This window comes from Hemiscyllium ocellatum, chromosome 3 (genome assembly GCF_020745735.1).
Source record: "Hemiscyllium ocellatum isolate sHemOce1 chromosome 3, sHemOce1.pat.X.cur, whole genome shotgun sequence".
NCBI classification, from domain to species: domain Eukaryota; kingdom Metazoa; phylum Chordata; class Chondrichthyes; order Orectolobiformes; family Hemiscylliidae; genus Hemiscyllium; species Hemiscyllium ocellatum.
In genome coordinates this window covers 23528995-23556138 of record NC_083403.1, presented here as the reverse complement: position 1 = coordinate 23556138, position 27144 = coordinate 23528995, and the positions used below count along the sequence as shown (strand labels likewise).

Genomic DNA, 27144 nt, shown 5'->3' with positions numbered 1-27144 from the left:
TGTGTCACCTCATTAAAGAACTCAGTTAAATTTGTCAGATATCACCTACTCTTGACAAAGCTATGTTGATTGTCTAGTATTAATTTATTTTTCTCCAAGTGTATATTTATCTTTTCATGAATTATGGCCTCCATCAGTTTTCCCACTATTGATGTCAAGCTGACAGATCTATGGTTTCTTGGATTGTCTTTTGCCCGTTTCTTAAACAATGGCATCATGTCTGCAATCCTTCAGTTTTGTGGACCACACCAAACCCTCGTAAAATATATTAAGAAAATAGTTTAGACCCTAACTTTTATTTTAAAAGTAAGCGTAAGGCATTGTGTTCCAGATGCAGTTTGATTGGTCATGTTAAGCAAAACACACTTTATTTTAAACTGTAGTATTAAAATACAGATTAAAAAAAAGTAGACCATTGGGTGGATGTAGTGAGTAAGCAAAGATGTTGGAATGACAGTGAGAATGGTAGGTCATGACATGCTTACCTGGCTGGTAACCACAAACCACCCTAGCAGACCTGGCGTTATGGTCTTCATTGCCAGTCCCAACAGAAGACGTTCAGCACTTCTGCTGAACCATCCATATTTCACCAGAATCTCCATCTCCTTGTCTGCAAAGCAGGGCTCCAAGCTTCCTTTGTCTGGAATGTCTGGGACAAATAAGACAAACCACGTAGGCCAGCTCTGGATTGCCAGCAGTGGGTGTATAGCTGCACTTTAAATCTGGTACTGGCAGCAGGGATCCCAGGATCGTCTAGCTCTTCTCCCTATGCTTTGCAAGATGATGCAACAAGCAGCATGCCGTAGAGGTATAGTGCACAGGTAATGAGACGCGTTTAGTAATATAGCATGAGAAAACCTGCTAGGCCTCAAGGAGAAAGCCTTTCTTGGAACTTGGCCTTTTTTGCAAATATATGTTATTCAAGCAAAGATGTAATAGTTATTAGTTAAAGGATTAAACTGCACAAATATTTAAAAACTACTTTTCTTGAAAATGAATACACACATAACCTCTTTGTCTGGAGGAGAAATATTAAACCATGAAGAGTGTCTGTGGAGATTATAGAATTACTGTAATCCATTTTGTAGAAGGTATGCATTCCCGCATAGATATTACTTGCTGGATATTGTCCATGTGTTGCTGCATTTGGACTTGGACTGCTTCAGTATCTGAGGAGTCACGAATGGTGCTGAACATTGTACAATCATTGACAAACATCCCCATTTCTGACCTTATAATGGAGGGAAAGTCATTGAAGAAGCAGCTAAAAATAGTTAGGCCTAGGATACCAAACCAAGGAACTCCTGCACAGACGTCCTGGGGTTGAGATAACTGACTTCCAACAACCACAGCCATCTTCCTTTTTGTTTGGTATGACTCCATCCTATGTAGTGTTTTCTCTTTGATTCCCATTGACTCCAGTTTTTTTTGAGCTCCTTAATACCACACTTGGCAAAATATACAGCCTTAATGCCAGGTGCTGCCACTCTCACCTCACCTCTGGAATTCAGCTCTTTTGTCCAATTTTGGACCAAGACTGTAATGAGATCAGGAGCTGAATGGCTCTGGCATAACCTAAACCCGGCATCAGTGAGCTGGTTATTGTTGCCAGTGGCTACTTGATGGCATTGTTGATAACATATTCCATCACTTTACTGCTGATCGAGAGTAGACTGATGGGGCAATAATTGGCCATTTGCTTTTGTCCAGCTTTTTGTGTATGCAACATACTTGGGCAATTTTCCACATTTGTTGAGTCGATGCCAGTGTTGTTGTTGTACTGGAACAGCTTGACTACTGGAGCAGCACATTCTGGAGCACAAGTCGTCAGTACTTTTGTTGAAATGTTGTCAGGGCCATGGCCATTTGTAATCTCTAGAGCCATTAACCATTTCTTGATATCACATGAAATAATGAATCAAACTGAGTGAAGACTGGCCTCTGTGATGCTAGGGCCATCCAGAGCATACTGCACATCTGGCTGAATATTGGTGCAAATGCTTTAGCCTTGTCTTTTGCACTGATGGGCTAGGTTCCCTCATCTATGAGGATGGGGATATTTCTGGAAACTCCTGTCCCAGTGAGATTCTTAATTGTCCACCGCCATTCATACCTGGACATATCAGAAATGTAGAGCGGAGACCTGATCCCTTTGTTGCAGAATCATCCATCTCTACCACTTGCTACTTATACTGTTAGAGTCACACGTGGTCATGTGTTGCAGCTTCACCAGATTGACACCTCAATTTCAGTTATGTCTTGTGGGGCTCCTGGCTTGCCCTCTTGTGGGGCTCCTGACCTTGAACCAAGGTCAATCCCTAGTTTGATGGTAATGGTAGAATGGAGGAGGGGCATGCTGGGCCATGAGGTTGCAGATTGTGATGGAGCACAATTCAGCTGCTGCTGATGGCCCACAGCTTACTCTTGAGTTGCTAGTTCTGTTTTCAATCTATCCCATTTAGCACAGTGATAGCCTCCACTGTGTTGTGTGGCACTTTTTTCAATGTGAAAGTGGGACAAGTACTGAGTAGTAGTCACTCTTACCAATATGGACATGGACAGATGCATCTACAGCAGGCAGGTGGTGAGGATGAGATCAAATATGTTTTTCCCTTCTTGTTGGTTCCTTCATTACCTGCCACAGTCTAGCAGGTATGACCTTAAGGAATGGAGCAGTCCATTCAGTAATACTGCCACACCACCCTTGATGATAGGCATTGAAGTTGTCATCCTCACTGCTTCCTCCAAGTGGTGTTTAACATGAAGGACTATTGATCATCAGCTGGGGAGGATGATTTGTGGTAATCAACAGGAAGTTTCCTTGACCATATTTTACCAAATGCCATGAGCAGTTTGAGTGGCTTGCTATGCTGTATCAGAAGTCAGTTAAGAATCAATCACATTACTGTCATGCGTAGGCCAGACCTGATAAGGACAGCAAAATTCCCTCCAAAAAGGACGTCTTTTTGTTCGACAATTAACAATGATCATCATTGGACTTTTAATTCCAAACTTCTTTTTAAATTCAAATGCTATCATCTGCTGTGGAACTTCAAACCATTCTGTGGGACTCTGGATTATGAGCCAGCAGCATTATAATATGTCATCACCTTCCCATCATTGAGTGCTTCCAGGATTTTCTGTTTTCATTTCATTTTTACATTATCTATGGTATTTCTTTAGTGTCTCTGAAACTTAAGTGCCTAACCCAATCATAAAATTTCAGTAAAGAGTTAAATTGTTTCCTGTTATGAAAAGTAATAATTTTTAATTCTAGTCCATACACTTGGGTTTGCAATGCTCAGTTCACTGTATAGTATCAATAAATTACTTTGTGTCACTCGAATAAATACATTAAGGACGAAAGGATAACTAGGGAGAGAATAGGGCCCCTCAAAGGTCAGCATTTGTATGGAGCCACAGGAGATGGGGGAGATACTAAATGAGTATTTTGCACAAGTATTTACTGTGGAAAAGGACGTGGAAGATTTAGAATGTAGGAAAATAGATGGTGACATCTTGAAAAATGTCCATATTATATAGGAGGAAGTGCTTGAAACGCAAATAAGTGCATAAATCCCAGGATCTGATCTGTGTACACTAGAACTCTGTGGAAAGCTAGGGAAGTGATTGCTGGGCCTCTTACTGAGATACTTGTATCATCGAAAGTCACAGGTGAGGTGCCAGAAGACTGGAGGTTGGCTAACGTGGTGTCACTGTTTAAGAAAGATGGTAAGGTCAAGGTAGGGAACTGTCGACCAGTGAGCCTGATGTCAGTGGTGGGCAAGTTGTTGGAGGGAATCCTGAGGGAGAGCATTGACATTTATTTGGAAAGGCAAGGACTGATTATGGATAGTCAATATGGCTTTGTGTATGGGAAATCATGTCTTACAAACTTGATTGCATTTTTTGAAAGAGTAACAAAGAGGATTGATGAGGGCAGAGTGGTAGATGTGATCTATAAGGACTTCAGTAAGGCATTCGACAAGGTTCCCCACGGGAGACCGAAGAGCAAGGTTAGATTCATGGAATACAGAGGGAGCTAGTCATTTGATAGAGAACTGACTCAAAGGTGGAAGACAAAGGGTGATGGGGGAGGGTTGATTTTCAGACTGGAGGCCTGTGACCAGTAGAGTACCACAAGGTTCAGTGCTGGGTCCACTACTTTTCATCATTTATATAAATGATTTGGATGTGAGCATAAGAGGTTTTATTAGTAAGTTTGCAGATGACACCAGAATTGGAGGTGTAGTGGATAGTAATGAAGATTACCTGTTTACAACGGGATCTTGATCAGATAGGCCAATGGGCTGAGAGGTGGCAGATGAGTTTAATTTAGATGAACGTGAGGTGCTGCATTTTAGGAAGGCAAATCTTCTCAGGATTTATAAACTTTGGTAAGGTCCTAGGGAGTGTTGCTGAACAAAGAGACCTTGGAGTGTAGGTTCATAACTCCTTGGAAGTGGAATCACAGGTAGATAAGATAGTGAAGAAGGCATTCGGTATGCTTTCCTTTATTGGTCAGAGTATTGAATACAGGAGTTGGGAGGTCATATTGAGGCTGTACAGGACATTGGATAGGCCATTGTTGGAATATTGCTAGCAGTTCTGGTCTCCTTCCTATCTGAAAGATGTTGTGAAACTTGAAATGATTCAAAAAAGATTTACAAGGATGTTGCCAGGGTTGCAGGATTTGAGCTATAGAGAGATTGAATAGACTAGGGCTGTTTTCCATGGAGCGTCGGAGGCTGGGGAGTGACCATATAGAAATTTACAAAATCATGAGAGGCATGGATAGGATAAATAGACAAAGTTTTTTCCCTGGGATGGGGGAGTCTGGAACTAGAGGGCATAGGTCTAGGGTGAGAGGGGTAAGATATAAAAGAGACTTAAGGGTCAATGTTTTCACGCAGAGGGTGGTACGTGTATGGAATGAGCTGCCAGAGGATGTGGTGGAGGCTAGTATAATTGCATCATTTAAAAGGCATTTGGATGGATATGTGAATAGGAAGGTTTAGAGGGATATGGGCCAAGTGCTGGCAGTGGGACTAAATTGGGTTGGGATATCTGGTCAGCATGGATGAGTTGGACCGAAGGATCTGTTTCCAAGTTGTACGTCTCTGTGACTCTACAGCAATGCATGCTCTTTGCTTTTTGGAGCTTCTCCTTAAATCAAGCAGTGTGCAACAAGATGAATGCCCTCAGGCATTTTGGCAGAAGAATAACTTGTTGTGTTCAAAAACTTGGTGTGTTGAAGTTTACATTTGTGTTTGGAATAAAACAAAATTGAGGGTTTTGTGATTTGAAAACTATAGTTTTACGTAAGCTGTCAGTACATAATGCCAGCACCACTCTGGAACAAGACTGCATTTACTATTAAAGGTTGAACTTATAAAACTATCTTTTTTTTATTGGCAAGAGTTAATCCTTATCTGTCAATACAGTATTAATAGTAATGGAATTCTCTGTGTATGTACTTATCCATTTTCAACTTATAAGTGTTAACTGTTTCAAACAGAGCATAACTAAGTACTTTTAAAAATCTGCTTTAACATGATACTGGGTTTATAGAAATAGTAGTATCAAGCCCAGGTTTGTGAAAGAGGTTACCTACGCAGTTTCCCATCACTCCATTCTGGAATCAAGAAAAAAACTTCCCTTTGGAGTAGAAACACCAGAGCCTTTTCCTTCCTCCTGCATTCTACCCGACCCAGTGAAGAATAGTATGATAGGGAATTAGTACTATTTAACTAGCCTGATATTAAACACAGGAAAGCTACCCCAAACAGCTGAAGGCTAATTGAAGTGGCATGTGCATTAGGACATTGTGATGTTTAAATCCAAGGTTCACCTGAGGTCCACACTTGCTCAAAAATACCAGCAAAAAGCTGATTAACAGCACCTGGGGTGCCACACAATACCCAGGTAAGTTTAATATATTTTTGAACATTTTTAAATAAGAGTTTCGCATAAGTCACAAGAATACTTTGGGCATTCACTGAAACAGGCTTCCTACTGCAATCAAAGATATTTAGGCTTTCACTGGTTGTCCTCCCCAGTCTCCAGATATTTATTATCTTGTCAAAACCAGTTATCTGCATTCCAGGAGCCCTGACCCTTTTGATCTTTTATGTCCTTCTGGTGGAGATACTGGCTTCAAATCTTACTGAGGTTAAGAGTTAAATACTCACCTGCTGTATTAGTGGATTTGCCCCTGCATTGGCCTTCAGTACCCCAGTTACTGCCCCAAGGGTTATTGCTAGTATCAATACAAGTGAAGCATCATTGTAATTTTAGCTGTTGTATTTTTTTCTTTCATAGGAAACTGTTCTTCTAAACAGGATTTTTTTTTAATCTAATCAGATAACAATGAGTGTAAACTGTTATCTCAAATATCCAGTTCCTTATGAAATTCTCTGATGGCGCTGAACTTAAAAATTGCTGTTATGTATTTTGCTCAACTGTTGGTGCTACTTTGGTTTCCTTATCCAAATTATGTAGTATGATTTATATACTTTTAAATTATGTTTTGACGTGTTTGCCTGTTAGCAAAATATGTTGTCAGCAAGCTACCTTGAACCTGATAAACTTGGGTGGGACTGGAGAATTTGCTAAGAGATTTCTACTTTAGGAATCTCTACACGCCCAAAATATTTGAGAACCAGAGGACAGAAGTAAATTCAAACAACATAAGGTAGGAAACATCCTGAAAGCACATCATTTTTACACTTTGATTTCCATCTTTGAAATTGTGTGAAGATAATTTATGATTTTTACAGTTGCATTTTTAATACCAACACATTCCAAAGTCATTCATCTCTCCACAGACTTTCTACTAACACAAATCCTAACCTCAAAAAAAACACACCGTTTAAGTGATCATCGAATATACTATATTAATTCAGTAAAGCTGTCTTTGGGAGCTATCTGCATCTTGCGTGTTCTAGCAAATATTGTATGTTACCTTATTAAATTGATCTTTTAACATGTTAAGGAATGTAAACAATGTTTCTTCAATAACCTTTGAGATATCATCGAACCATAGTATCTATATAGTGCAATGAAGGATGAAATTTGTCTTGGGTGATAACAAATTAGCAGACAGTTTCACACTGTATTGTATTTTCTTTTCGATTACATTTCCCTTTGGAATTTAGAGTCTCGCTTAGTATTGATGTGATTTTCTCCTTACTGAAACTTCCTTACCTGTTTTTATATCTGAATCAAATGCTAGTGACACCGTTTCTCTTTTCACAAAGTGACACATCCTTTATTGGTCAGAGTATTGAATACAGGAGTTGGGAGGTCATGTTGCGGTTGTACAGGACATTGGTTAGGCCACTGTTGGAATATTGCATGCAATTCTGGTCTCCTTCCTATCGGAAGGATGGTGTGAAACTTGAAAGGGTTCAGAAAAGATTTACAAGGATGTTGCCAGGGTTGGAGGATTTGAGCTATAGGGAGAGGCTGAACAGGCCAAGGCTGTTTTCCCTGGAGCATCGGAGCATTGAGGTTTACAAAATTTTGAGGGGTATGGATAGGATAAATAGACAAAGTCTTTTCCCTGGGGTTGGGTAGTCCAGAACTAGAGGGCTTAGGTTTAGAGTGAGAGGGGAAAGATATAAAAGAGACCTTTTTCATGCAGAGGGTGGTACGTGTATGGAATGAGCTGCCAGAGGATGTGGTGGAGGCTGGTACAATTGCAACATTTAAGAGGCATTTGGATGGGTGTATGAATAGGAAGGGTTTGGAGGGATATGGGTCGGTTGCTGGCAGGTGGGACTAGATTGGGATGGGATATCTCGTCAGCATGGACAGGTTGGACCGAAGGGTCCGTTTCCATGCTGTAGATCTCTATGACATCGATTTCTCCTCTTCCTTCTTTTCTCACACTGTCTTCAATCAAGTATTTCTCTTTTAATCCATTGTTTAACAACTGACTCAAAACTTCTGTCTTCAATAGCGTTCCTTTTTGCTTTTGGGCCCTTAATGTAAAGGCACTGTCGCTGGGTTGGATGTTTGATACCATGATGGTTACATCAAGTTGCTTGACAAACCCACCTCAATTTAAAGAGTCCTATTACCTCCAGTGTTCACGCTAAGTGGATAGGATGGGATTTGGTTGGCCTCACAGATCCCACAGCAGATTATAGGTGGCCACCAGGGCAAGCAAGTACTGCCGTAACCTGACTCGAAGGATCACCTCAGTTTTAGTGTCATAGCGTCTATGTCAACCAGACATCCCACTCTGACCTAGTTCCATGTGCCAGCATTTGGCTTATATCCCTCCAAACTCTTCCTATTCATGTATCCATCCAGATGCTTTTTAAGTGTTGTAATTGTGTTCACGTCCATTTTTCCAGTCTTAGAAAAAAGGCCTTGGCGATTCGTACTATCTATGCCCCTCATGATTTTATAAATCTCTAGAAAGTCACCCCTCAGCCTCTGACACTGAAGGGGAAAGAATCCTCAGCCTATCCAGCCTCAACCTATAACTGCAACTTCCCAATCCTAGCAATAACGTGTAAACCCTCTCAAGTTTAACAACATCTTTCCTACAGAAGGGTGTACCAGAATTGTTTCTTGGAACTTCAACTCTGATGTGTCAAATCTGTTAGGTCCCATTGCCCTTGTCAATCACAACCCCTCACACCTAACCCAGCTGATCCATGCAAGTCTCCATTGGAATCTAATGTACCCAAGCCATGTGAAACTATCCACTGATTTTTCATTACGGCAAACCTCAGGATCCATGTGGAAATGAAAAAAAATTTTATTCATGCACGTATGTCGCAGCGAAGAAGTTGTTTGAAATCCAATCAAAATGTTAAGTTAGAACATAGAACATTACAGCTCAGTACAGGCCCTTCAGCCTTCGATATTGCGCTGACGTGTGAAACCAATCTGAAGCCCATCTAACCTCACTATTCCATTTGCATCCATATGGTTATTCAATGCCCTTAAAGTTGGCGAGAATGTGTTGCTGGAAAAGCGAAGCAGGTCAGGCAGCATCCAAGGAGCAGGAGAATTGACGTTTCGGGCATGAGCCTTGTTCAGGAACATCAGAGTTGAAGGTCCAGAAAACAATTCTGGTACACCCTTCTGTAGGAAAAATGGTGTTAAACTTGAGAAGGTGCAGAAAAGATTTACAAGTTGTTGCTAGGATTGGAAAGTTGCAGTTATAGGCTCATGCCCGAAACGTCGATTCTCCTGCTCCTTGGCTGCTGACCTGCTGCACTTTTCCAGCAACACATTTTCAGCTCTGATCTTCAGCATCTGCAGTCCTCACTTTATCCTTAAAGTTGGCGGGTCTACTACTGTTTCAGGCAGGGCGTTGCACGTCCCTACTACTCTGAGTAAAGAAACTACCTCTCCCTTAAACAATTCAAACTTCTCTTGACTAACACACAAAGACACCTAATCCCTTCATAGCCTCTTTAACTGTCAGTCACACGGCAAACCCCAGCAAAGATGATGGCTTTTTAGCTTTGAAACTCAGCCAATGAGGAGGGGGAGTGGCGTTTTTGAGGAGGGGAGTGGCGTTTTTGATAAGGGGTAGCATAACAGCTGTACTGAGGGAGGATATTCCCGAAAATACATGCAGGCAAGTTATTTGGGTTGAACTGAGAAATAAGAATGGGATGATCACCTTATTGGGATTGTATTATGGACACCCTAATAGTCAGCAGGAAATTGAGAAATAAATTTGTAAGGAGATCTCAGTTATCCCTAAGAATAATAGGGTGGTTATTGGTAGGGGATTTTAACTTTCCAAACATAGACTGGGACTGCCATAGTGTTAAGGGTTTAGATGGAGAGGAATTTGTTAAGTGTGGACAAGAAAACTTTCTGAGTCAGTATGTGGATGTACCTACTAGAGAGGGTGCAAAACTTGACTTATTCTTGGGAAATAAGGCAGGGTAGGTGACTGAGGTGTCAATAGGGGAGAACTTTGGGGCCAGCAACCATAATTAAATTAATTTTAAATTAGTGATAAAAAAGGATCAACTGTATCTAAAAGTTGAAGTTCTAAATTGGAGGAAGGATAATTTTGACGGTATTAGGCAAGAACTTTCAACAGCTGATTGGCGACGGGGGTTCACAGGTAAAGGGACGGCTGGAAAATGAGAAGCCTTCAAGAATGAGATAATGAGAGTCCAGATACAGCCTATGCCTGTCAGGGTGGAAGGAAAGGCTGGTAGGTGTAGGGAATGCTGGATGACTAAAGAAATTGAGGGTTTGGTTAAGAAAAAGAAGGAAGCAAATGTCAGGTATAGACAAGCTAGTTCGAGTGAATCTTTAGAAGAATATAAAGGCAGTAGGAGTATACTTAAGAGGGAAATTAGGATGTCAAAAGGGGGACATGAGATAGCTTTGGCAAATAGAATTAAGGAGAATCCAAAGGGTTTTTACAAATATATTGAGGACAAAAGGGTAACTAGGGAGAGAATAGGGCCCGTCAGAGGGTAACTAGGGAGAGAATAGGCCAAGCAAGGGGGCCTTTGTGTGGAACTGGAGGAGGTGGGGGAGATACTAAACAAGTATATTGCATCAGTGTTTACTGTGGAAAAGAACATGAAAGATAAAGAATGTAGGGAAATAGATGGTGACATCTTGAAAAATGTCCATATTACAGAGGAGGGAGTGCCAGATGTGCACAAAAGTGGATAAATCCCAGGACCTGATCAGGTGTACCCTAGAACTCTGTGGGAAGCTGGGGAAGTGATTGGTGGGTCTCTTGCTGAAATATTTGTATCATCGATAGTCACAGGTGAGGTGCCGGAAAACTGGAGGTTGGCTGACGTGGTGCCACCATTGAAGAAAGGTGGTAAGGACAAGCCAGGGAACTAGAGACCAGTGAGCCTGATGTCAGTAGTGGGCACTTTGTGGGAATCCTGAGGGACAGGATATACATATATTTGAAAAGGCAAGGACTGATTATGGATAATCAACATGGCTTTGTGCGTGGGAAATCATGTCTCTGAAACTTGATTGAGATTTTTGAAGAAGTATCAAAGAGGATTCATGAGGGCAGAGCAGTGGACATGATCTATATGAACAAGGTTCCCCAGGGGAGACTGGTTGGCAAGGTTAGATCTCATGGAATACAGGGAGAACTAGCCATTTGGATACAGAACTGGCTCAAAGGTAGAAGACAAAGAATTGTGTGGAGGGTTGGTTTTCAGACTGGAGGCCTGTGACAGTGGAGTGCCACAAGGATCGGTGCTGGGTCCACTACTTTTTGTCATTTATATAAATAATTTGGATATGAGCTTAAGAGGTATAGTTAGTAAGTTTGCAGATGACACCAAAATTGGAGGTGTAGTGGACAGCAAAGAAGGTTACCTCAGATTACAATGGGATCTTGATCAGATGGGCTGAGGGGTGGCAGTTGAATTTTAATTTAGTTAAATTCAAGGTGCTGCGTTTTGGGAAAGCAAATCTTATCAGGACTTATACACTTAATGGTAAGGTCCTAGGGAGTATTGCTGAACAAAGAGACCTTGGAATTCAGGTTCATAGCTCCTTGAAAGTAGAATAGCAGGTAGATAGGATAGTGAAGAAGGCGTTTGGAAAGTTTTCCTTTATTGGTCAGAGTATCGAATATAGACTTTGAGAGGTTATGTTGCAGCTATACATGACATTGGTTAGGCCACTTTTAGAATATTGCATGCAATTCTTGTCTCCTTCCTATCGGAAGGATGGTGTGAAACTTGAAAGGGTTCAGAAAAGATTTACAAGGATGTTGCCAGGGTTAGAGGATTTGAGCTGTAGGGAGAGGCTGAACAGGCTGGAGCGTCGAAGGTTGAGGGGTGACCTTATCGAAGTTTATAAAATCATGAGGGGCATGGATGGGATAAATCGACAAAATCTTTTCCCTGGAGTGAAGGAGTCCAGAACTAGAGGGCATAGGTTTAGCATGAGAGGGGAAAGATATAAAGGGGACCTAAGGGGCAACATTTTCACTCAGAGGGTAGTACGTGTATGGAATGAGCTACCAGAGGAAGTGGTGAAGGCTAGTACAATTGCAACATTTAAAAGGTATCTGGATAGGTGTATGAATAGGAAGGGTTTGGAGGGATATGGGCCAAATGCTGGCTGATGGGACTAGATTGGGTTGGGATATCTGGTCAGCATGGATGAGTTTGACCGAAGGTCTGTTTCCATGCTGTTTATCTTTGACTCTAAGAAATCATCCTGATTTAGGCCTAATAACAGGCCTTGGGAAATGCCAACAAAGAACTCAGTTGAAACTGTGTAAATAGATAGTAATAATTTTTTTAAGCAACACCAAAAGGCCTAAAAAACAAAAAATTATAACTGACAGCTTCATCTGTATATTTTTAATGTTTAAAAAACCAAGAATCTGTCAGATCATGCCTTGGAACTTGCTGTTAGAGGCAAGCAGCTGGTGTCTGGATATTTTCCCAGCTTAACTGAAACCACTCGGGATCAAATACAGGACGATGGTGAGTGGGGCATAATGTGAATTAGAGTTGGTACAATAGAATTTTGGATGACTTGAAGTTTATGGGTGGGGGAGTTCAACTTGGTCTTTGTAGGAATAGTCCATTCTAGAGGAAACAAAAGTAATTGGAAACAAATTGGTTGAAATGTATAACATCCTGAGGAGTTTTGACAGGATTGTTGTGGAGTTTTTTTGTGGGAGATTCCATAACTGCAGATCAATGTTTAAAGGTCAAAGCTTTTTGATATGAAACAGAATGAAGCACATCCTTTCCACTGAGAGTCGTAAGTCTTTGGAACTTTGTTCCCAAAAAGGTGGTGGAAGAGAGTGCTTGAATATTTTTGCAGCGGAGGCAAATAGATTCTTGTTAAGCAAGGAGGTGAAAGGTTGTCTGAGGCAGGCAAAAATATCAATTTGAGGTTATAGTCGCATCTGCCGTGATCATATTGGAGAGCAAAGCAGGCTCAAGGAGCTGAATGGCCTCTTCCTATTCCTAATTTATACACTGAGACCATGTAAGTAGGTTGCAGCAACAACTGCTCCAAGATATGGGCAATATTAATGGAGGTAGATATAAGTAGTTCTAGTGATGGAGCTGTCATGTGTTTGGAAGTTCAGTACCATGTCAAATATGGAACCAAAGTTCCACAGTTGCCGAGAGACAGCATGGAGTCCTCTTCTGTCATAATGACTCTAAATGGAGTGCAGAGGGCTTCGCGTAAGCACTGCAGCAAACGGGAGTTCTGCAAGAGAAAAGAATTCAATTCCTACTTTAGTTTTATTGTGTAGTGATATCAAAATGAACTAGGATTAGATATTGCAGGATCATATTTTGTATTTTCCTCATTTGGAGTACATCAGTTCCAGTATTATTTATTTAGATTGCTAGCATCTTCATTTTTTAATATTTAATTTGAACAGAATGTTGGCAGGGCATATTGTACTACACTACTGGAAAGGACATTTACTGTGGAAACATTTGTGCCAGTTATTCCACAATTTCCCTGCAAATTTATCAGTACTGAGCAGTTGTGGTTCAGGTTAAGAAAGAAAAATGCTTGGTGTTATTTGCAGTATTTTCATGTCTTCATGAATCATGTTCACTTTTGTTAAACCAGACCTTTTTCGCAACTGGGCAAAAGAAACTCCGTGATAATAATGATAAAAGCTTAAAATTGTAAAGGAAAACATTTTTACAAAGTAGTCATTCTTTAACATTCAGTGTTGCAAATCATTAGATTTATTCCAGCTGCTTTTCAAAAGGGTGTTTGATCAGATGCTAGCTTCCATGTTTTCAATTATTTGGTTCACTTCTAATCAGCTGACACTGAATATCAAAAGTCAGCTACATTAAGAAGTGCAGAGTAGCAGTAATATGTCAGGTTATTGTAAGAAGATATGGCATTGATAAAGTTATACAGCACAAAAAATACCCTTCAGTCCAACCCTTCCTCTATATATATATATACCATTCAAGTGCCTTTTAAATGATGAAATTGTACCCTGTTCCACAACTCCCTCTGGCAGCTCATTCCATACACATACCATCCTCTGCGTGAAAAAGTCACTCCTCAGGTCCTTTTTAAATCTTTCCACTCTCACCTTAAACATATGCCCTCTAGATCTGGAATGTCCCCCCACACCAGGAAAAAGACCTTGACTATTCACCCTATTTAGGCCCTTCATGACCTTATAACTTTGTAAGGTCACTCCTCAGCCTCTGTTCCAGCCTATTCTGCCTGTCCCTACAGCCCAAACCCTCCAATCTTGGTGAGGGTTCATTCTGTTTTTTTACTTTCTTTTTAAGTAACAGTAGATAATGGTGACAGACAGTTTAATGCCTGCGTCACCAAAAGAGTCTCATAAATCACCAAGCCCTTCACTGGCTCAATTTGTTCGTGTGAAAGAAGTCAGAATGTTGCTAAGTTCTGTGCCATTAGTTTGTCTAATTTACTTCTTTTAATAATGTGGATTTATTTGTTTTTTGGTATCAGTAATTCAAAGAATTTGAGACAGATGATAAATCACCTTTGCTTCTGTTGCATCATCTTTCAACTTCTTTTAGCTGAGCAATTTGGATAAAAGGAGTGCATATTTCTCAAGTTGCTTTCCATGGTGATCCAGATCAGCTGGAGTACTTTCGGAGACAGATCCATCTGTCTGATATTGACACAGACTCGTCTCCTGTTCACTCAGTAAAATCAGTCTGGTACTGTGTCTACTGAAAATATACATGCTGCAATGGATAAATACTGTTCCTGTAGAGGCGCAAATTGCTACTGGATTGTTTTTGATAGACTAGACAATATCCACAAGCTGTTTTGCAAACAAAATACATAGTTTTTTTCAATAAAGATGATTGGTCATAAAGTATGTAGACAAAAAAGAAGTACTTTTATCATGAGGAATAGTTTGCCACTTTTTATCCTGGACAACGTAGGTCTGCCTTCTCACCATATCTCAATTTTTTAAAAATACCCTTCAGTCTGTAGAAATGTAATTAAAAATCACACAATACCAAGTTATTTGGAGGCACTAATGTAAACAGTACATCATTCCTTATTATCCAAAACAAATAGAGTTTCGGTGAAAAGTTATACTCAAGTTAAAAGCAAATTATTGCAGATGCTGAAATCTGTATGGAAAACGACAAATGCAGGAGATCACAGCTGGTCAGACAGCATCCTGAGAGAGAGAGAGAAAGAAAGAGACGTAACATTTCAAGTCTGGGTTAAAATCAGATGGCACCGGTTTGTAGTCCAACAGGTTTATTTAAAAGTACAAGCTTTCAGAGCACTGCTGCTTTGTCAGGTGGCAAGTGGGGCAGGGTACATGGGGCACAGTATTTATAAGAAAAAGACTAAAGTGTCATACAATTGATGTGGTGTATTAGACAAACCTAGATGGTTGTTAAGTCTGTAGTCACTTCGAATAATCTGGACTCAAAACTATAGCTTGGTGTCTCTCCACAGATGCTGTCTGACCCACTGTGATGTCCAGCATTTGTTTTCAATTCTGCTCAAGTTCCCTTCTTACCTCTAAACTGCATTGAGTTTCAATTGTATTGCCAAACTGATATGCTCCATTAGTCCTTTTGTAAACTGAGAAGTATGGTCACATTAAATATGTTGCAGACAACATTGACAGACATTGATAACATTGAGAACAAATGATTGGGAGAAACAGTAATCTGCTAGACAAGTTAATTACAGCAAAGAATTGCCCTGCAGCAATTCAGCAATAGCTGGCTCCTTCACCTGATTAAAATGTTGTCTTCTGGTGAACTTTGCTGTTGGCACTGTTGCTATATCTACTGTCACTACCTTTCTGATTGTGTACTGTTACATAAAACATTTGATAAACCTTCAGATCTTAATTTAAATCAAAATGATCAAGCTAACTTTCTGGGACAGGATTGAGTATATATAATTTGGCTAATTTATACCATTTAGTGGGGACAAACATTTTTGAAGTGTTGCTTTTTGGAGTCTGGAATACCCCAAAATTTCTTTATAAAACCAGTGTAGTTTGTTTTCAACATCAGATATCTTTCAAAATGGAATCTTTCATGAATCAAGATTCTGCCTAGAACCTATTTGAGTGTACTTTTGATAAACTGTGTGACTTATTTCAGTTTGGTAAACAAAAAGTACTTTTGCCTTTTTTAAAGTTTTTGTTGAAAATGTACTGCTGCCAGGAAATAAGGTGATCAGTAGGAACGCCTTAGTAGCTTCAAACTTGTTTTCAGTGATGAGCAGAAGTGTTATGAACAGACCCAGTCTGGATTGAAAGACTCGGCACATAAGAAAAATATGGTACTGCCTGGTGATATACATAATAAGCTGATCAAGAATGCATTTTCCAAAATATGAGCTGTGATGTTATTTCCTAGCAAACAGAATTATCTTACAGAAAAATGTGTATTAATAAGTTATTCATAGCAGTACTGGAGTATATAGAGAGGTTCAATAATTGGGATTAAAAAGGTGGACCAAAAGGTCCACATTCTAAATGAATATGCCAGTAACATTTACAGTTCTGTGTTGCTGTGTTACAGAAAATATCACCCTATTTTCAGTATATATTTCATTTTGTTTTATGGTACAAATGTTTTGTATAGGTCTAACTATACCAATCAAAGGATGGATAACACTAAAATTTCTCCAAAGAGAAATGCAAACATACATCTCCATTGATGCATATCTTGGCTTTGTTTAAATCGCAAAACAATGTATTACTTCCTGATGTGTTAAGGAAATTGCAAATATAGATATAGGCAAAAGTTATATAACAAAATACAAACATGATTACAGATTCCCATCTTGCTGTAATGAAGTGAGTTAAGAACACATTTTGATTTTTGGATCATGGACTTTAAAACAATACTGCTGTGGGTAACATTTGGAATTGACACTAAAGATTAGTAAAATTATAAATAACCAGAACTACTATTCACCATTTTTTATTTAAAAACAGTTATGTTTCTCTTTATTTGTTCCTTTTTAATTTGTAAATTAAAGGTAATAGAAAATAGGAGCAGGAGTTGGCCATTCAGCCCTTCGACCCTGCTCTGCTGTTCAAATAAAACTAAGAATGGCAGATGCTGGAGTTCTGAAACTGCAGAACAAAATAATGGCAGAGTAGGGAGTGAGAGCCTGGAGTTTGTCCACTTCCATCAGCTTTCTTTCTCTTTCTTTTCTTTTGCTTTTTTCTTCTTCGGTTTCTATTCTTTAAAGCCTGGAGCATGGTGGCTGTCAAGTCAAACCGGGGCTCCACCCCAGCCAGGGGTCTCCCAGCAAGCGAGGAACAGTTCCTGGGCTGACTCTCCTGGCTCATTCTGGCAGACTGGGCCAAGGCTACAGGGCCTCAGCTAGGCTCAGACATTTGAAGGAGCAGAAGCATCAGCAAAAGGGATAGATGGCGGATCAGTGGCAGCGTCTGGGGAAGTATCAGATGGGGAACAGAGGTATGGAACCCACGCATCCCCAGGCCGATGGCTCGAGCTCAGACACAGCATTCATGGGAGTGGCAGCAGCAGAAGCCTGTAACCAAGACCTCAAACCCAGTTAAAGAAACCCAAGAGTGATTGGAGGAGCAGCAGAGTGGTTGGTGCACAGTGGCTCAGTGGTTAGCACTGCTGCCTTACATCACCAGGGTCCCAGGTTCAATTCCAGCCTTAGGTGACTGTCTGTGTGGAGTTTGCACATTCTGCCTGTGTGTGCGTGGGTTTCCTCCCACAGTCCAAAGATGTGCAGGTCAGGTGAATTGGCCATACTAAATTTCCCATAGTGTTAGGTGTGTTAGTCAGAGGGAAATGGGTCTGGGAGGGTTACTCTTCGGAGGGTTGGTGTGGACTGGTTGGGCCGAAGGGCATGTTTCCAAACTGTAGGGAATCTAATCTTTGGGCGGCACGGTGGCACAGTGGTTAGCACTGCTGCCTCACAGCGCCCGAGACCTGGGTTCAATTCCCGACTCAGGCGACTGACTGTGTGGAGTTTGCACATTCTCCCCGTGTCTGCGTGGGTTTCCTCCGGGTGCTCCGGTTTCTTCCCACAGTCCAAAGATGTGCGAGTCAGGTGAATTGGCCATGTTAAATTGCCCGTAGTGCTAGGTAAGGGGTATGGGTGGGTTGCGCTTCGGCGGGTCGGTGTGGACTTGTTGGGCCGAAGGGCCTGTTTCCACACTGTAAGTAATCTAATCTAAAAGAGAGAAAGATGAACTGTAGTGCATTAAAATCTTGGATTATATTCAGGTTTCAAGATGGTGCTGGAGCATGGCTGTACTTTGCCTATAAGATGCGAAAAAAACACTTTTCACTGTATTTTTATATACACATGATAAGAAGTCCAAATCTAACATAAACTGAAATTGCGAGAGAAATCCAACAGGCCTGGAAAGAAGGGTCATGTGACCTAACATTAGCTCTGCTTTCTCACCATAGATGCTGCCACACCTGCTGGCTTTCTCCAGCAATTGCTGTTTCTGTTTGTTTCTGCCATTCAGTATGATTATGTTTGGTCACCCAACTCAGTACTCTGTTCCCACTTTCTATTTTGTCTAGATCATAGGTGTTGTCTATTTAAACATGTGACATTGTGATTTGGGATTTTCAAATAAAAATGAAATAAAGGTTACTTTGAGTTAATAAAATTAAAAATGCTGGAAATACTCAGCAGCTCAATCAGCATTCAGGCTATGAGTTTATCTGAACACTCCTGGCTAGAAAAAAACTAGTTTGCATTTGGCAAAAATAGCATTTGAATGCATGGCATAGAGGGTAGGAATTTGGGTGAATAATGGAAGATGTTGGATACAATAATGAAGGTAGGGGAGAACCAGAATGGGTGCAGTATTAGAGACAGTGAGGTGTCAGAGAGAATATGGAGATGCCTAACCCTGGAAATCACTGCTGATCACTTGTCCAGATGGCTTAAACCACAATGTTCTGGGTGACAACTTCAAACAGGCTGACAGGATCAAAAGGTGTGGCCTCCTCTTCCAGTTCTTGGGTCGTTTTAAGCACCCTATCCACCAGACCTCCAAATGCCCCACCGCCAATTTCCCTTTAACTGCCATGTCTAGAGTGCATGTCATAAACTGTTCAAGGGAGATCTAGATTAATAGTACTTGTCCAGGTGCACAAGAGCCTTTTCAAGAAGCACCAGGTACCATTAGTGCTTGTCTTTTCCAAGATCTGCCAGCAGTAATGGGTTCTTCTGGCTACAGTGAGTGGTAGAATCAAGCTATCTGGATATGTAGCCGAGTGTCATAGAGGCAGGGTAGGTAATTAATGGGACAATTTCAGGACAAGAGCACAGGAATATCCACTAGGGATTACAGAGAGCGGCTCTTCATAAAACTTGATGAAGTTGACATTTAGTGACAAAAGAAGGAAGATTCAGCTTATAGACAAGAGTGAACAGGGCTACCAGCAAGATTTCTACTTGAGTGTTGAGAAGTAACATCAGAAGATTTGGGAAAGGTTGAATTCAGTGCCAAACCAGATACTAAAAGATCAGATTAGAGGAGAAACAAAGGTGGAAAAGTGTAAAATCTTAGAATTCCTACAGTTTAGAAGAAGGCCATTCAGCCCATTGAGTCTACACCGACCATCAGAAGAGCACTCACCCAGAGCTATCCCATCCCTGTAACCCTGCATTTTCTGTGGCTTATGTACCTAATCTGCACATCCCTGGACATATGGGCAATTTAGCAATGCCAGTCCACCCAACCTGCGCATTTTTGAACTGTGGGCGGAAACCTGAGCACCTGGAGGAAACCCACGCAGACACAGAGAGAATGTACAAACTCCACTCAGATAGTTGCCCATGGGTAAATTGAACCCAGGTCCCTGGCACTGAGAGACAGCGGTGCTAACCACTGAGTCACCATGCCGCTCCTGTAAGTCTCTATAGATAATTCAAAATGTGAAGAATGATGTCCACACGTCATAGAGATGAACAGCACAGAAACAGATCCTTCAGTCCAACTCATCCATGCCAACCTGATATCCCAACCTAATCTAGTCCCACTTGCTAGCAACCAGCCCATAAGCCTCTAAATCCTTCCTCTTCATATACGCTTCCAGATGCCTTTTAAATATTGTAATTATACCAGTCTCTTCCACTTCCTCTGGCAGCACATTCCATACACGCATCACCCTCTGCATGAAAAGGTTGCCTCTTAGGTCTCTTATATCTTCCCCTTCTCACCCTGAACCTATGCCGTCTAGTTCTGGACTCCCCCACACCAGGGAAAAGACTTTGTCTATTTATCCTATCCATGTCTTTCATGATTTTAAAAAACCTCTAGAAGGTCACCCCTCAGCCTATGACGCTCCAGAGAAAACAGCCCCAGCCTATTCAACCTCTCCACATAACTCAAACCCTCCAACCCTGGCAAAATCCTTGTCAATCTTTTCTGAATTCTTTCAAGTTTCAGAACATTCTTTCGATAGGAAGGAGACCAGAATTACATGCAATATTCCAAAAGTGGCCTAACCAACGTCCTGTTTGGCCGCAACATGTCCTCCCAACTCATATACTCGATACTCTCACCAGTAAAGGAAAACATACTTCATTATCCTATCAACTGTGACTCTACTTTCAAGGAGCTATGAACCTGCACTCCAAGATCTCTTTGTTCAGCAAGACTCCCTAGGATCTTACCATTAAGTGTATAAGTCCTGCTAAGATTTGCTTTCCCAAAATGCCACACCTCGCATTTATCTAAATTAAACTCAATCTGCCGTTCATCAGCCCATTGGTCCATCTGATCAAGATCCCATTGTAATCTGAGGTAACCTTCTTCACTGTCCACTACATCTGCAATTTGGTGTCATCTGCACACTTATTCATTATACCTCCTATGTTCACATTCAAATCATTGATATAAATGATAAAAAGTAGTGAACCCAGCACCGATCCTTGTGGCATTCCACTGGTCACAGGCCTCTAGTCTGAAAAACAACCCTCCAGCAAGACCCTCTGTCTTCTATCTTTGAACCAGTTCTGTATCCAAATGGCTAGTTCTCCCTGTATTCCATGCGATCTAATCTTGCTTATCAGTCTTTATTGGGGAACCTTGTTGCCTTACTGAAGTCCATATAGATCACATTCACTGCTCTGCCCTCATCAATACCCTTTGTTGCTTCTTCAAAATCCTCAATCAAGTTTGTAAGACACGATTTCCCGCACACAAAGCCATGTTGACTATCCCTAATCAGTCCTTGCCTTTCCAAATACATGTAATAGTTCATTTTCAGTGACAGCATCAGTTACAACTCAAACCAAGGTCCAAATGTTGCAAAATTCAATCTTGTTAACTGCTACTGTAGTTCAGTGGCCCACTCACTGCACTAAACAAAACTCCTGTTGCTGTTTAAGTTTATGGCAGTTCGAGTAAAAGCTCCTGGTGTCTTCTCCTATTATCATGGAATCGCTTTCTGAGCAAGGGTAAATATCGACAGTAAAAAATATAAATTAGAGCAATGTGGAATTTGATTATAAAGGGTTAATTCTATTTTTAAAGGAATGCTTAGCATCTTTTGAACAAAACTATGTCAGGCTTTCCATTTGTTCAAAGACATTTATAGATCAATATGCTGGAGTTCACAATCTAGCAGCATTGCTATAGCATCACAATGCAATGATTCAAAGAGAAAACCCAAAACCACAGGAACTGAAGAATGAGTAATAAATTCTGTCTTGCTCGCGTCACCTATTACCTTTAAACACTTTAACAGTAGTGCATAAATGGTAGAGCCCCTTTCTTTGAAGTCCAACTAGCTAGAAAATGTATTCTGTAAAATATTGTGCACATTAGATCTGTTTGTTAAATTTCTCTTCAGCATGTCTTGACAGCAATAAAAGGCATTTTTGGCGAAGTACTAAGTATTTCTCAAATAAATTCATATTTCATAAAGTATTGATAAATAACTCAATGGCTCTGACACGAACTAGCCACCTTACAAAGAAAATTTAAGCAGAGATTACTGCATTCTTGATTTGCAGACATGACTCATTCACCATTGTTTGACACCATCACAGCAGGAATGATTCAATCCTTATTTCTATATGCCTGTTTCAGTATGAGTAATGGCTACTTTGTTCCCTCTCTTATTTGCAAATTTATTTTTTGTTTCCCTTTTACCTGTAGTTGATTTGCCCTTATACTTTCCTCGGGATCAGCCCACCTTGACGTTCCAGTCCGTGTATCATTTTACCAACAGTGGACAACTCTATCAACAGATACAGAAATCCTATCCGTACAGTCCTCGCTGGGATGGCAACGAGATGGCTAAAAGAGCAAAGTAAGCATCTTTAAGTTCTGTTAATCTTATTGTTTCAATAGAAAACATTTGCTTTGAGTTGAAGCCAATGTAGCTAGATTTTCTTTCCTGATTTTTCTGTTTTAAGCATTGATTTTTGTCACAAGACTCCAGTCATTTCCCCCTCTTAAACAATGTATGAACATTAACTTAACTACTCTCCACAATGATAAATCGTTGAAGCAAGCAAGCAGGTGGGAAAGTCCGTAATGTGTCCTCAGCTGCAATGCTTTATCCTCAGCGTGTGATTGTGAAGGTTAAGTGGTTTACGTCTATAGTCAGGAAGCAGATGGTGTTTCAGGATACTCAGCGATGGGCTTGGAAACCTCACTACCAGATTTCTGTCATAGCTCAAGGCTGGTGCGCAAGAGTAGAATATATGTAGGCACTGTGTTAGAGAGTCATTCCAAAGATAATTTACCATTTACTAAGGTGTTCTTTTAAGCTTACCCTGTATTGTTGTTATTAGACTTTTGTGGATGTCAATAATATTTCTGCAAAAAAAATTTAGAATGTAAGGATAACATTTTTAAGCTGAGTAAAATTAAAGTTAGACATCTCTGTTGTGAAATGTGGGTGTTTCTTGTAAAATATTGCTTCTGTATATCTATTAATTTCTGATTTAATGAAAAATACACCTGCAATACTTACAGTTAATTACTGTCTGATAATACGATATTTTTAATTTTAAACACCCTGTATGCTAATTCATCTCAAATGTGGAAGTAAGCACTTTGAAGCAATACTTTGAATGTAAACATTCCCATATTGAATAAATCTATCAAAAATAAAAGATAAATCTCCTCTTATCCCTGAGATTTGATTTCCTAGATCTAAAAAGTCTTATTCTTATTGGCTGTCCAAAGTTGCCACAGAGCAGATTCAAAGAGTGACTAACATTCTGTGTACCACCGATGAGTTTAACCACAGGTATTTGAGGATGAGCTTGACTCTGCTCAGTGACTCTGACAAGCCAGGAAATCCAAAATGACAACCGTCCATAAACCTAAGTAAATTACATCAGGGGAGGCGATGGCCCCAGTGGTATTGTTACTGGACTGTTAATCTAGAGATTTAGGTAATGGTCTAAGGAATGGATTCAAGCACAGCACATGGTAGATTTGAATTTGATAAAAGTCTGCAATTAATAGTCCAGTGATGGCCACAAATCCACTGTTGATTGTCAGGAAAAGCCCATCTGGTTTACTAATGTCCTTTCGGGAAGGAAATTACCATCTTTACCTGGTCTGGCTTACAAATGACTCCAGATCCACAGTGCACATAAGACAATGTTTTTTTTACTCTACCTCAGTACACGTGACAGTAATAAATACAATCAATGTGGTTGACTCTTAACTGCCGTTTGAGCAACTGGGGATGGACAATAAATGCTGGCCAACAATTCCCTCATCCTGTGAGTGAATTTAAAAAATAAATAAATGCCTCTTTTGTTTCCTTATAAAAAGGCTATGGTAACATTATATCACCATGGCTCAAGCTGAGATAATTGAAGTCTGCATTTGAAATTTGTCCCAATCTCAACACAATTTTTTGTTAGCACATAGTGCAAAATTAAAATGAAATTACCAGTTTTGTAGGGGCTATAAAGTTTGAACAGCAGAAGCATTCACGTTGGTACCATCTGAGGTTCTTACCTGTGTAGACTTGATGGGACGGTGTTTTACTCTGTATCTCGGTGTGCTCACCGTGACCTAGGAATGCACGAGGTTTTAACGGCTGTCACTAATGAAGTGGCCTTCAGGTTGATGCAACATAGATTCACCAAAAATGCATGTTTAAAACAAAATAAGGGATGGGATGCGAGGTAGTTCATATTGAAGTTACCCCAAATGACTCCCAGAATATTCAAATGTCTGAAGTAAAATTTCATGGATAAATAATTATTTTTAATGTGAATTAACAAAACATTCTGAAACTTAGTGTACTTCTGAAATTGTCCTTATGATATTAAGTATGATAGTATACTGAACTGTCTACAGTTCTCGAGACTGAAAAATAAAAGTTGCAAATAAAATGGGTTGACATCCACAGTTCTGATAACTCTAACTCCATTTGTATTTAGCCAGCATCTAACTAGCTAGTTCTGTTTCAGTCAGTTTTGATACTTATTTCTAATTTTACAAACTTACTAGTTTTAGTGTTATTTGATGCGCTAACTTGGTAACAAAACCTCATTTACTTCTTCCTCTTTTAGTTTCTAATTATTTTCCCTCCTATCAAATGACATTATGATTTAAAAGTATCATAAATGACACATTTCGATATGGTTGTTATGTGTGCCAATATTTTAATATTTAAAAATAATGGCAATTTAATCATATTAATAAAATTCCATTCTAGGAAAGCTCTTAATTTTAGTAATACATTGTGACTTTTTAAAAGAACATTTGCATTCTGAATTCTTGTGGTTTTGAACAGAGAAAAGAAAAAATATCAAAGTTATAAGTCATAATCTTACTCGCTGACAGGTGGCATAAGGGGCCAAATGGCCTACTCCTCCTACATTTGTGTTGTTCTGTGGGATGCCAAGCACGTTTAAAATTAAATCTGTCCTCAGTTGTTTTAATGGGACACAATCTATTTAAATTAAATTAAAAGAAGGAATTTCATCCAAGTTTTAATACATAATGTACTTAATAATTATTAAAAATAAAATATTTAAAAATAATTATTTAGAAAGTGACAGTTTCCAAAGTGGAACAGGGCATGTCTCTCAGTAATAAATAAAGATTAGTCAAGGTTCATGCATAATATGCTTTTTACTTGTTATTCCAATGTTTCAACTTGTCATTTTTCAGCTACCTTTTTAATCCTTGTCAAAGTGAACCTAATTTGCTTTGGTAAAATGAACATTACACTGATCTCTTGACTAGCCTAAGAGTTCAGGCATTTTATGGTCTATTTTTCTCAGGAGAATTGTTGTAAGATTAATTGATCATGTCTTTTAAGCTGAATTGTATCCATGTCTCTCAACCTACCAAATTATTTGTGTTTTAACCAATGAAGGGAACATTTGTATGGTGAATTTGAACAGAAATGTGGAGGAAATGCATTTTTTCCTTTCTTACCTTTCCCCTAAAACCACATGCACAGTATTGTCTGTAAATGAGGAAGAGCAGAACTATTTCCATGGAAATTGTCCTTGGATGAATAACCAAGAGCTGTTCTTTAACAAGATGGGAGGAAGCAAGACTTCATGACATTTGTGCCTTTTATTCATTACCATCTGTTTCTGTCTTTCAAATCTGGAGGGAGAGAGTACTTTCTTTTTTGTATTTTGTTTTGTTTTTCATGTCTCCCTAGATTGTTCCCTAACTAAGCTGACCTTTTACTAAGCCTATTCCAGAATCACTCTTGAGCTACATGTTATAAGGTGTCAGGATGGGTCAAGCAAGATGTCTTTTCCCTTCTTCACTCACAACGTGACGATGACCTGATCAGAATCTTATTATTTGGTGTATCATGGATTCAGCTTTGCAGATGAAGTCTGCCTGCTAATCGTTTGAGCAGACAGTTCATGGAGTATGTGGATTTTGGTGAAACTATAGCCAGGAAATGTTTTTCTTTCCCCATCACCCCTGCTTTACCTGTTATTTAGTCTAGAAGGAGTTCCGTCTCTGCAGAGTCAAACTTGCTGAAAATACATGCCTTCCAACAAGAGAAGAGAAATATTGCTAATTGCAGATTATTTTTAAAAATAGCAGAAGGCACGAGATAGCTCTCGCAAAGAAAGAATCATGTAAAGAATGAAGGAAAACCTAAAGGAGAGAAATTCCTATGAAAAGTATAATTTTCGGTTTTTCAGAAATAGGTTTATTAAAACATAGTTAACTTCAAAGACTATTCGGCTATAAAACAGATAATTAGTATCCCTGTGTCCTTTTGCTCTTCATTCTTAACCACTGCTTCATCTGCTTTTTTTTTTATTCATTAGGGCTTACTTCAAAACATACGTCCCTCAGTTCCAGGAGGCAGCTTTCGCTAATGGGAAGTTATAGTTGACACCAGAATCCAGAAGGAAACCAATCAGACAGATGCATTTGCTTATTTTCCAAGTGCATTGCATTTTTTCATTCTTCCTCCTGTGTGCTGAAGTCCAATTGTAAGGATTTTCACGTGGCTGCAATTCATTGAAGTGTGCCTATACATAAATTAAGGTATTTTCTTAAGTTGTTTAGTGAACATAGACCAACTCAATTCTATGTTCCAAATGACATGAAATGTTGTGAATGAGTGAGTAAATTGTTCCAAGTTACAATAAATATTCCCATTACAAAGCTTGAATGGTCTAAATCTGTCATTGGGAAAATCTTCGACTCTCTCATAAAGGATGTAATAGCAGAACATTTAGAAATACAAATAAGCAGGTTACATGAGTAGGCTAAAAGAAACTTGGCACGTGGAGTATGTTGTGAATAATGCGTGGTTATGCACTTTGGCAAGACTAATAATGGAGGTGAATATTGTTTAAATGGACAAAGCCAGCAGAAAGCTATAGCACAGAGAGATTAGGGAGTTGTCATGCATGAATCACAAACAGCTGGTTCAGCAGCTAATAGGGTTGACACATTTTTTAATATTCATTCACGGGATGAGGGTGTTGCTGGGCATTTATTGCCCATTGTAATTGACCAGAGAGCAGTTGTGAGTCAACCACATTGCTGTGGTCAGGAGTCACATGTAGGCCAAGTAAGGATTGCAGTTTCCTTTCCTAAAGGACATTGGTGAACCAGATGGGTTCTTCCAACAATCAACAATGAATTCATGGTCTCCATTAGATTCCTAATTCCAGGTTTCTTTTTACTGAATTCAAATTTCACCATCT

General features: G+C 39.7%; 1 protein-coding gene across 7 annotated transcripts in view; it reads left to right on the top strand.

The window, feature by feature from the left end:
* The window catches only part of babam2 (BRISC and BRCA1 A complex member 2), a 205386-nt gene extending 178783 nt beyond the window's left edge, over positions 1–26603 (top strand). For all 7 annotated transcript variants that reach the window (XM_060856095.1, XM_060856110.1, XM_060856080.1 and 4 more), the window contains exons 11-12: positions 22127–22280; positions 26254–26603. In XM_060856095.1, coding sequence (XP_060712078.1) covers positions 22127–22280; positions 26254–26317 — 218 coding nt within the window. In that variant the 3' untranslated portion in view covers positions 26318–26603. The remainder of the gene's footprint in view (positions 1–22126; positions 22281–26253) is intronic.
* Positions 26604–27144: the final 541 nt, after the last annotated feature.